The sequence below is a fragment of the Zosterops lateralis genome (assembly GCF_965231275.1).
Source record: "Zosterops lateralis genome assembly, chromosome: 1".
Classification (NCBI taxonomy): Eukaryota; Metazoa; Chordata; class Aves; order Passeriformes; family Zosteropidae; genus Zosterops; species Zosterops lateralis.
In genome coordinates this window covers 45,292,224-45,304,321 of record NC_139762.1, presented here as the reverse complement: position 1 = coordinate 45,304,321, position 12,098 = coordinate 45,292,224, and the positions used below count along the sequence as shown (strand labels likewise).

Here is a 12,098-nt window from a genome sequence, read left to right as displayed (position 1 = left end):
CCCGTCGCATTGTCCGGCCGGCTGCTGGGTCAGCAGTCCCATTCCAGGGGAAATCTCCCTGCTGCTGCTGCTGCAAATGTGGCAGATGAAAAGCACAATGGTGTTTACGGGGACAGCGGGACGGGGATTCAGGACAATGCACGTGTTAAAATACCAGCGGTGTTTTCTGCGCTGACACCCGGATGACTCCTACCCTTACAGACACAGGTTATGTATTACAGATGCATCTGCTTCTTACACCAGGGCTTGCTCCAGACATAGTCTACTTCAGCAAGACATCTCCTAACTTAGCAACACCCAAACCCCTGTGGAGTCACCTGGGTCGCAGCTGAGCAGAGCCGAGCCAGCCTTTTGCCAGTGTAGAGCATCAAATGCTCCCTTGGGCCTGCTGCAGCTTCTGGGTTTCTCTGCAATTTGGCCTCACCACCCACCCAAGGCATATTGACACAGTATCAGCAGATTTTAAGGGACAAGCACCTTCATGTCCACCCCTCCTCAGTCAGTTTAACTTCACATAATCAGTCTATTCAACAAGTGCCTGTTTCCACTTCTTTGCTGCATAATCTGGTGACAAAGTGAGGAAACTGTGAATTGAAAGAAAAGGGCAAAACAATCCTTGAGACTTTTTGCAGGGAAAAGGGGAGATTTCCCCTGCTCTTCTTTTTATGTCACTGTTCTTTAGCTACTAGTGATCAGCTGGATAGTTTATAGGTAATAATAAGTAGGATGTGTTCCTGGTACAGTGTCATCCTTCACAATACAATGTTAGGTCTGGAGTTTTCTACCTACACACAGAGATACTTCACAGCCAGGATGCTGTTCCAGTGTGCACATCTTTGTAGGCACGATTGTAATGTGCTGATGTTGGGCATTGCCCTAATGCACTGTAGGTTTGTGCAGGGGCAGTGGTGAGTCTTTGGCGAGACAAGATCTAATCAGAAATCCCTGTCTTCCACTGCTGCCTAATCCTGGCTTGCCGGCTTGATGGCTGGAGTTTGTTTAAGTTTGAGAATTGCAAGGCTGTTTACAGTCAGGTCACCATTTCCAGGTTGTGTGAAGACTGGGAACAGCACAGCATCTCTCAGCTTTGCAAATACTTTTGGCTTGTTTAGGTATTCTGCCTTTAGATAACCAAGCAAACTGTGCTGCTTAAATGAGAAGCATCTTCCAGTATTTCTTACACAGTATTTTCAGTGTAGTTGCTCTGTGTCAAATTAGAAAATCTGCCTCGCAAAAGTAACACCATGGTCAGAGCAACACCATGTACAGAAAACAAATGTAATAATATGGACTTTTTTTTCCAAGAACTGAATTTAGTTTTCTGTAACCTTGTTCCTTCTGTCCACCTCCCTCTTTAAATAAAAACAAAGATCCTTGTGGGATTGCTTTTGCTCTTGGCAATACCCTCAGGGAATTTTTACTCTCCTATCAAACAGTGGTTTCTAGGAGGCTGTTAGTAATTGATCATGAGGATCACAGGTATCATATTACATAGCATTTACCCCACAGTGAAAGAATATATTCCCAAAGTGCCCATCCATGTCCGTGCACAGCCTTGTCATCCTGCCTGCCCCATCACCTGATGGCAAAGCCCTGCATTACTCTCTGATGCTGACCAGAGAAACAAATATCCAGGAGAGTCCCTGTAATCTTCCAGTTTCCAGAAGCCTGTACTCCACAGTCAGGTGTGTGCCCTGGCAGAGCAGAAGTGCATGTGTGGGATGGGGAGAAAGGAGGAGCAACAAGGCCTCTGTGGCCTCCTGAGCCAAGTCTGGGTCTGACCCCAACCATCATTTAGCGACGTTGTCATGTTGCTCTGACCAACAGCAGCCACTGGGACGCTGCTGGCAAGTGGGAACCGCTGGACCAGATGTGCCACTGCTGTCTTTTTTCTAGTACCAGCTGTGGCTCACCTTGAACAAGGCATATGGTTAATGATGCTACACTAACCCTGTCCTGCTTAAACTTCCCTTTCATGCAGCCAAGCATTAAACCTGAGCAGCTGGTGGCAGGGAGCAGCCAGCTGGAGCAGGGGCTAAACTGCCTCTCGCAGCCGGCTCCTGATGAAGTGAGGAGTGAGAGCAGAAAAATCTAGCAGAACTGGTTGCCAGAGATGGGGAGAAGGAGGATAAGACTTCATAGGACAGAGACCATTTCACTTGCTGAATGATATAAAAAAGCAATTTGAGAAGCAAAACTGAGAATTGGTCCCACAGTAACAGTTCTGGGTCACTCAAAGAGAGAGCATTGACTTGGGCCAAGTCATTCTGCGTTCTGTATTAGTCTCACCTTGCAGCAACCTATTTTTAATCCATCATTTAAGCTTTGTTCACCCTTACTATTCCCCTAACACTATTACAGTCTGCAATCTAGCACTTAACAGGGTAGGACAGAATTGCCATTTTGCTCTGAAACGTTGCATTTTCCTTCCTAAGGGGGAAAGGAAAGTCCCAGAGAGGAGAAGAGGGTATGAGGAAACTTGATTCAGTGGCACCGGCAGATAAATAAGTAAACATAAATAAAACAGTGGGGAAGTGGAAATGTGGTCAAAGCCACAGCATTCAATTGGTGGCAGTCTCTAGTCACCAGATTGCAAGATTTTTGATAAACTGAAAAGGAATTTTCTGTTCCTTTGAAAGGAGCACTCTACATGCCTTCTTTTGAGGCTGTTTGATCTTCAGAAAATAATTCTAGGCTTATTGGTCTGAAGTGTAGCAGCTTTGAGTCCAATGTGTAGTGTGGTTAAAACACTTAAGCAGGAAAAAAGGGCCATTCTTGTCCTTGCTCGTATAAGAGTTTTGGAGGTCAGACTGGAAGTGGGACAGTTAAGGGCTCATCCCAGTTGGTGCTCAGGCAGTACTGGAGCCACAGAAAGGATACAAGACCTGCACAGGAGACTGTATAGACTGCTTCTGGCAACTGAGCTGGCCCTGTCTGGTTTGCATTCTAGCTTAGCAGCCTGAAAGAAAGGAGTGACTGAAGTCATTCTGAAGTAGGAGAAGGGACAGTCACTGAGCAGAAATGCTTATGCTCAGCTGAGCGGTATCACGCAGGATGCATCATGCTGTACCCACCACATGCTGCCTGCACCAAGAGCAGCCTTACTCAGTATTTTTCCAGGCCATGTGTATTTAGTAGCAGTTTGTAAATAAGAGCAAAGCAAACAGTCTGCCTGACAGGTGTTTTGCTTAGAAATACCTTTATTTTATAAAGCCACAGTTTGTTCTGTAAAGTTTTACCACACTTATAAAAAAGGGGCTGACAATTCTGAGGGACAAAAGAAAAGCTGAAAACATTTCTTGTAATTCAGGGTTACACAAAGGTTATATTTATAATATATATATATATTTATTTATAATTTGGAGACAGTAGAGATGAAACTGCAGTAGGGGGGCAGCTGGGGGGTCATATTTCAGAGACTTGCTCGTGTCCCACAAACAGAGTTTCCTGACAGAAGGGGTTCACCAGGACCATCCCGCTGTCGCGGTAGTCGCCGTTGGCCGGGGAGCGCGGCTCGGACAGGTGGTCCTAGGGGAGAAACAGAGCAGCAGATTGAGCACTTCACACCCTTCACCCTCCACAGCACACAGGGCACTCCTCCCAATCCCCCAAAGGTGCCTGAATGTTGTGGGCTGTGGCTCTGGAAAGCCAGGTTTGGTGAGCTGGTTTCTCCCTTTGTCAGGCAGGAGGAGCTGTGAGTGAGAAGCTCCTCTGAGGGTCTGCTGATTCTTTCTCAGCCTAGGAACCCAGAAGTCAGCTGCACCAAACTTCCAGCCCCAGTTCAGTGATATTCTGATCAGGTTTAAATGAGTGAGCTTTTGAACACCATCCCATATGTGAACAGGCCTGACATTTGATTCCAGGCAAGCTAGACCAGGTCCTGCCTTAGCCTGAGCAACATGATTGCCAGTAAAGTGGGGTTAATGAAGTGACTGTGACTGTTTGTTTAAATCACATCTCAGAGGTTTCTTTCTAAACTTTTTTTCTTTTTTCATTTAGCTCATTTTCATGAGCTAGACAGCTAGCTGATCTGAAAATCACTTCGGCATAAACTCAGACTCTCTATTGTTTCTAGGTTTCAAATACCTTTGAACTAAACTGAATTTGTCTCTGAGGCCAGGGAATAGATTTCTATCAGTAGGATCACCTGCCTGTGTGTGAATAATCCCACTGAACCAGTCAGATCCCTTAAGTAAAGGCTGATGAGTGTACACCACCACCACATACCCCACATACTGATCTTCTGATTACCTTTCTAGTGGGGATGCTCATTCCCTGAACTGGTGTTTGACACGTTACAGGCAGCTCCTGAGACATAAACGTACAAAATTTCTTTGCATTATTAACTCCCACCAGGCTCTTTTTTTATGCTGTGTGGCACACTCACAGTAGACTGTCAGTAATGTGCCAGTCCAAAGGTCTCTCCTTAAGCCATCATGGCATGGCTTGACATTGGCTGTAGGATCACAAGGAAAATAAACCCAGGAACAAATCCACCTAGAGGTGGTTAATGCCTGTCACCACGCAGCAATATATGGAACATGTCTGCAGTGGCTGGGAATAGGATGGCAATCCAGTTTTGCTGACATGTTTATGCCACTTAATACATGTGTAGGAGTGAGTCCTTCCCTAAAAGCTGTTCCCCTGAACATGTGTTGGGATTTCAAGGCTTTATTTATATGACCTCCTCTCAGCATGGCTTCAGTTACAGTTTTCAGACACCAGTTCTGCAAGCAAGGTACCTCTGAAGTCTCCAGTGACTGGATCTCTCTTGGTAACTCTACAGCATGCCTGTTGAAGTAGTCCATGGTAATAGCATTATTCCAATAGCTCAGGTTGTTCTCTGGGTTAGATGTCTTCTTCTTCCTTCTCATGCAGCAGACTGTCAGCAGAACTGCTGTCAATAGAAACATGTCAAAAATCTGGTTATTTCCTTTCAATAAGGACTCATCAGTACCATGGATTTGTACTTTATGTTACTTAAGGAAAGGGCTGGTGACCTGCTTCAGTCTCAGTCAGTCCTAGCTCTCTGCTAACAAACAATTATGTCACAATCTGGGCCAAGCAGATGAGGCTTTGGGCTTGGTAGAATAGGCAGTTTTTACTTTCTTTTTGATGTGAGTGCATAATCTTCAGGATATGGCTGCCTGATTAATGAAAATCTTTGTTGTAACTGATGGCACTTTAATACCTAAGCAGGGATTTATAGACCCTCTAGGAGAGAGGGCATTCCTCAGGGACTAAGATGCTTTTGTGGGGATCTTTTCTGCATCTGGTGTGTTCAGAAGCTGCAGTGATGAGCACATTAGCAAGTGGGCAGTCAGAGATATTTCTCCTAGCTCAAACAGCAAATTCGTAAATGCTGCAGTTGCGTGTCTTCAATGCCAAAAGCTTCTGTCCTGAAGGGCCACTGATCCCTGCTTCTGTTGCCTGCCATTTGTAACTTGGATTTTGGTTTGTGACCATGCTCCAACACATCAGCAACCAGCCAGGGGAACAGACAGGTTCCTAAGTAGTTTGAGACAGGGGTAAGGTGGTGTGGAGATTCCCTGTGGCACCTGTCTCACCTACCTTACACTTCCAGGTTAATGTTAATGCCAGAGCTGGGGTTTTTCTGCCTGTCTCCATCAGCCTGGGATGTGGGATCTGCTGATAAGGGTAACCTGTTCATCCACACTTGCCTGGGCATTGAGTAATGTCTGAGACTGTGGTGGTGTGTTTTTTTTGTTTGTTTGTGGGGTTGTTTTTTTTTTTTTTTTTTTTTTTCTCACCTGCAGAGTACACTTAAGCTTTTACAATCTGAAATATCTGAACCTAAAGTAGAGCAGTTAGGCAAGACAAAGTGACCAGCAAGTAAAGCTCCTGATATTCAGGAGTCTGTCTGGTCTCAGGGCCAGAGGCATCCCTGGGCCCCAGAAATGCCCAGGTAATTCTCTCCCAGCAGGCAGCCAAACACAGCAGGCTGTGTTATTTTCTGGAACTGCCTTCAATTGATTCATCTCTATTGCAATTCAGATGGGTAATCTTGGCAACTTTACGAGAGACAGGCAAACCACAGCAACAGACTTACTGCTCCCACTGGCCCTCACTCAGGCAGAAGCTGGGCTGTGTGCAAGGGTTTGCTCAGAGCTGTAACGTGTGAGCCCTGTCTGCTTCCCTTACACCTGTGGAATTCATTGACCAGTTGTGTTTGTAGTCTACCTGATTTATACAGACACGTAGCTGCACATGTACTTGCTTTGAATTGTACCTGTGAAATAGGAAATGCGCTGCTGTAAATTTCCTCTATCATTTCTAAATCCCCCGTGGTAGAAGAGAAGAGAGAAAATATTCATGAAGCAGAAAAATATATTATTTTCTCAGCTACAGGTAAAATAATGCAGTAGAATGATAACTCAGAGGAAAGAAAAGACTGTAGAGAGATCACTGCTGCTATGTATGTTTTGACAAACATTGCAGCTACCTAGATGCCATGGGTCTAATTTCTTATCCCATCTACCACATAAAAATAGCAACACAAAAGTGCAAGGCTAGAGCTCTATTTAAGAAAAGAGAATAAACAACTAAGAATTAAAAAAAAAAGTCCATGTGCTTCAGTTCAGGCATTTCTGTCACTAACAACTTCATTTGCTGACAGCCCAATAGTCTGAATCATGCTGTTGCACTTCCCAGAACTGCTCTCCCTGCCTGGGGAAAGGCCTGTCCTCCTGAAGGGTTGCACCTTTTATCCCTACTTTGGCTGCTGCCCTCGCTGTGTCCCAGTCCAGCCTACAGGCTTGGGAAGATTAGAAAGTGATGCAGGACTTGCATTTAGTCCTCACCACTGCTGGTGAGAGCCAACAGTCCTTGGAGCTTTTCAGTACTCCAGCAACAAGTGATCCATCCCTAAGGCACAGAGCATTTCTGAAGGCACCTGAGGACATGAGAGCCCCAGTAGAGTCAACTCTGTACAAATAATGTTTTGAAAGCCTGAGGTTTTACAGCTTATAAAATATTGTAGCTGCTGACAGAGAAGTATTGGATTTGGCATTTAGGGGCTGGAAAGCTGGTGACACTGAGTTGAGAGAGATCTCAGCTTCTTCCAGCAGGAAATGGTCTTGCCATGTGTAGATACATAGAGCAGTAATTCTCCCTCTCTTAATTACACTCTTGGCCTCCAACTGTGGTGCAGACACAAGAAAATGGACGGAAGAGCATGGAAAATGGGTTCCTGAGTTTCCACAAATATGTATTTTATCAGAAGGATGGCTACTTAAGCTGCCTCAATTCAAAGCAGAGGAGACCTCATTTAGGAGAATAAGTGAGGACAGTAGGGCTGGAATGGGGCTATTCCCTCTTCATCTTGTATTAACTGCCCTTCTCACAGAATCATAGAATCATTTAGGTTGGAAGAGACCTTTAAGAATGGTGATTCCAACCATTAGCCTAACACTGCCAGATCCACCACTAAACTATGGCATTAAGTGCCACATCTACCACATAACATGCCACATCTGGGGCATATTTTAGTGCAATTAATGTAGCCAACATAGGACCTCCCACTTCCAGAACAATGCTGGGACCAGGGTACAGCTTTATCAATATTCCTAGATATCCTTTTGTTCCTATAATTAGAATTACATGTATTACAGAAAAACCCTTCCAGACAGACAACTCTGATGGCCAGGGAGGCTATATTAAGTGGATGAACTATACAGAGGGCAGAGATGGTTTAGAAGGCACAAACTGCAGTAATGACAACAACAGAGCTGAAGAGAGAACTAGTAGCTGCAACACTCTGCTTATCTATCTATCCTGGTGTATGATGTCATTAACTCTTCCCTGGTTTTCAAGAAATCCTCTGGTTGCTTTCTGGGAGTCAGAAAAGCTCAGCTAACTTCCCTTTGCCTGCTCCATGTTCAAGTCAACAGCGAATGCCATGAGAAGGACATGTCAGTGTTGTCCCTGTGTCAGCCTGCAGTCCCTTGTACAGAGACTGTGACACATGTTAGGAAATATTAGGGGTCTCTAGAGATTCAGAGAGTTTGTAAGCATTTCTAATCCATATCTTTTCACATGTTCTGGGGCTGAGATGCTGATGAGCTGCAGCTCTGACCCTGGACATTCTTTGGCCATAGGCCAAGTTACATCTGCCTTATCTGTCCCTCCACCTATGAAACAGGACATAAAACATCCCACAGGACATAAAACATCCTACAAATGGGAGAAACAAGATTTTCACAGATTTACAAGTTTCTAAGCTGGTGGGAATATGTCCATCACCTACTGTCACCTACAAAGTACCTGCACACCAGGAGACTTTCACCTGTTACCTTTAACATAATCTGTATTTAAGATACAGAACATCTCATAGGAAAAAACTCAGCCTTATTTAAGGATACAAAGTGATCAGATATCCATCCCATTCCCACAAATTTTGTTTCAATGTTTAATTTCTATTGTGGGGACACATTTATATTACTCTTGTGTAAATACCTTCACCTTCAACTGTCACTTCCTCCATGTTCTTTTGCCTTTTTTATTGAAAAAATTCCACTATGCTGTCAGAAATCTCTCCTATATATGTAGGCTTCAGCTGCTTTTTATGCTATATCATAGTACAAATGGAATTATGTTGCTTTTCTCCACTCCTAAATCATTCCATGGCTCTTTTCTAATCTTCTAGGGTTTTTTTTTTTTTTTTTTTTTTTTTTTTTTTTTTTTTTGTTTTGTTTTGTTTTGTTTTTGTTTTTGTTTTGTTTTGTTTTTTTTGTTTTTTTTTGTTTTAAAATATAACCCACTATGATTATATACCACATTCAATACCAGCTTCATTAATGCAGTGTAATGAGATCATGACAATTCCCTACAGTTCTCTGACAGTCTTTCCCTTCTATGCACTAAAATATTTTATCAATATTACACAGCTGCATACTCCCTTCCCCAACTTTCCAGCTCCCACACAGAACATGGTGTTAACAGACCTGAAATTGTAAGCACTTAAAAGTCATGCAATATTCAGGGTGAAGGATCTTCATGTACTTCTCCCTACACCTGCAGATCACAACACAAACTAAGTATAAAGAACATTTCCCTCAATGACCAAAAGTGCTTTTTCCGTATTTCTTTCAATTTCCCTAGCTTCCTATATGTAGCAGTACATACTTAGCTCTGATAAAGGCATCAGGATGGATTTGGTTATTGACTACAGCTGCTTTCATCAGGAGACAGGAGTTACTCCAGCTCAGCCTCAGTTCACACCTGCAGACTAAGCTCAGGGTTGGGATCCCTCTCGCTTCAGACAGGGAAGCAAGCCTAAGTTTTGTGATGGAGAATGTGAGTGAGGTAATTTTGGAAAGCATTCCAGTGCATGAAATGTGAGCTAAGTAAGGTTAGGCTCAAGGCAATTCTTCACATATTCTCTGAGTTCTGCTGATACCTGTGTTCAGAGGCTCAGCCTTCCTCTTGTGTTCTCCCATGTCAGCAGAACTGACTGGATGAATTGACTTTTGTGCATCTGATTTGCAAGTTCCTGTTCTTCCACATTTCATTGTGTCATTCTGTAGTTACAGTGACGCAAGGACGAGGAGCCCAAGGACTGGAATGGTGGGTTTTAAAATGAGCTCATATTGTGTGTCTTGTTCTGCATTGCAGAGAGAGGCACCTACACATGCACAACAGCACATGCACAAAAATGTTCAAGGCTGCCTGAAGGACGCTGCAAAACCAACTCAAACTGAGTGACATGAAGAAAATAATGACATCACTGTTATATATGATTTTGCTATTCTGGGAAGGGAATGATACAGAATCCTTCATTTTTGAACCCCTCCCATGGCACTAACAACATTACCCTCATATTTATACCATGAAACTCAGCTGCCAAAAGGTGAAACGATTTCCCTAGGTTCACACAGCAGACATGGTGTGTGCATTCCTACTCAAAGCATTACTCTTCTGGCTAGCAGTTTCAGGGATTTCAGTGGGACTCAGAAATCTGTACATCTGTAAAGAAGTGTGTATTGTAAGGGTGGGAGGCTAAATTCTAACTCTTATTTGAGCAGGTGAGTTCCTGAGGCACAAGTCTTCAGGCTCGTGCTACAGCCCCTGAGCTGTGCCACCAGCTTAGCTGGTGGGACCTGCCAGTCCTCAGTGGGGCTCAGCCATCAGGGCACAGTGATGATGAACAAACACTCTGCTGCTTCCTGCCCTTTGGTGCAAATCCCCACGGCAGGGATGGGCCAATAAGGAAACCCCAGCAGGGTCTGTCCTCTGTGAGGAGAAGCACAGGATCCCAAGCATTTCTTCCAGTGGAGATGAGGAGCCAAAAGTCCCTTGCTCTCTAGCAAGCCACTTCCCTTGGTACAGAAGCTCAAATGCCCCCATGTTTTCATTTAACAGGTGCCTGTCACCAGAAGGTGTGACAGCAAGCAGCATGTAGGGATCAGGGAGGGACAGAGGTATCTTTGCAGTGTCATGATGTGTTTTCCCTTCTAAGGATTTTTGGGTAGCACAAGCTCCCTCCAAAGAAAGCTTTTCCAGCCTCCTTATAACTCCTTGCACAGAGGAGAGATTATATGGAAAGACACAAGTGCAGAGAAGAGATGTGCTGCCCACTGCACAACTCTGCAAAGCCTCTGGAAAGGCAGCCCAGAGGTCAGTGAGCTGGCTCGGCTCAGGGGCACCCCTCATTAGCAGGACAAGGGAGCTGAGTTAATTGGATTCCTGCAGCTCTGCAGCCTGGTGCACAGGCTCTGGGTTGCCTCTCCTCACCTCTGACCAGGGTGTGTGGCAAACTTCCCTGCCTTGAGGCAGAGCTGTCTCTCTGCCTGGTCCTGAGCACAGAGCCACCAGCCCACAGATGTCACCTCCCGTGACAGGAGTCCTCAGTGACTTCCTCTGTGGCTTCACCCCTCCCAAGGCAGCTCAGATATTTAAGAGCCTGGGTTTGTGTCTCCATAGCCTTTCAACATAAAGCAGGAGCACTTGGTATGCTGAAAGGTGACAATATTTTTTTCTCAATCCGTGCCCACAACAATAAAGCCTCTCGCGGAAAACTTCTTCCCTGTTTGAAGATGAAATTAACCCTAAATATCTATTCTTCATCCTTCTCTCGGCGTCAGGCCGCTGTAGGGCAGAGGAGAGGAGCCTGTGCCAGCCTGTCCCCGCTGCAGCTTTTGTGCTGTGCCCGGGAGGTGGCGACAGTCCCCTTCGGACAGCCCGCACCGTGCACCCAACACACTGGATAAAGTGTCCCCTCGGTGTGCGCTCCCTCCGCGCTCTGAACAGCCAAACGTCGGCGTGAAATCTCTTTCCCAGGTGTTGGGAAAGATGGGACAGGAAGGACTTATGAATATGACTGCATGGTAAGAAATACTGTAGATGTAAAACCCGAGTGAAATAGGAATGAAAGCCAGTTTCGAGATGTGTGCATGGCACGCAGGAAGACGGATTAGCTGAAAACAGGAAAACAAAAAGACAAGAATGTTGCCTTTCCACCTTGGCAAAGACATCCGGGAACAAGTGCATAAGAAAGAAGTCTATAGAGCTTAGAATATAAAATGATATGGTAATGTAGTAGTTCTTATAGGCTGCATGCAAAGTTTGTAGGTCTTGTATCTTGCACGGGTTGGTCACTGTAAATTAGAATATTCAACACAAAAAGAGATATAATGTATTGTAACAAGGGGATCGCTCTCTTCTCCTCTCTTGTCCTGGCTCTCCTACCTTTTGCCCTTACCTCTCTCCTCTCCTGGCTCTCCTGCCCTCTTCTCTGGCCCTCTCACCCTTCTTCCCTTACCTCTCTTGGCCCATCTCCTCTCCTCTCTCTCACCTCACTTGCTCCTGCTTTCTCCCCACGTTTTTCCCCTGCTCCTGCCCCGTTTTTACCCCTTAGCTCTCTTCTATCTCTCTCTCCCCATTCTCTCTTTAGGGCTTTGCTCCAGCCGAGGCTGGTGGCTGGAAGCAGAGCCCGCTTTACCCACGACCCTTGTAATAATAAAGCCACGTGTTTCTAGAACATCTCAGATCTGCAGAGTTCCTTGTCCCTGTCATCCATGGAAAAATTTCTACACCAGGCACTAAAGCCAGATCACCCCCCAAAAATATAATTTAAATGC

At 45.0% G+C, this 12,098-nt stretch overlaps 1 protein-coding gene across 7 annotated transcripts in view; it reads right to left on the bottom strand.

The window, feature by feature from the left end:
• Nucleotides 1-3,194: 3,194 nt before the first annotated feature.
• The window catches only part of TMEM108 (transmembrane protein 108), a 184,113-nt gene continuing 175,209 nt past the window's right edge, over nucleotides 3,195-12,098 (bottom strand). For 6 of the 7 annotated variants that reach the window (XM_083868446.1, XM_083868445.1, XM_083868449.1 and 3 more), the window contains 2 exons: nucleotides 4,743-4,897; nucleotides 3,195-3,528 (listed from right to left, as the gene is read on the bottom strand). In XM_083868446.1, coding sequence (XP_083724572.1) covers nucleotides 3,406-3,528; nucleotides 4,743-4,897 — 278 coding nt within the window. In that variant the 3' untranslated portion in view covers nucleotides 3,195-3,405. The remainder of the gene's footprint in view (nucleotides 3,529-4,742; nucleotides 4,898-12,098) is intronic. The other variant, XM_083868448.1, reaches the window with a different exon arrangement.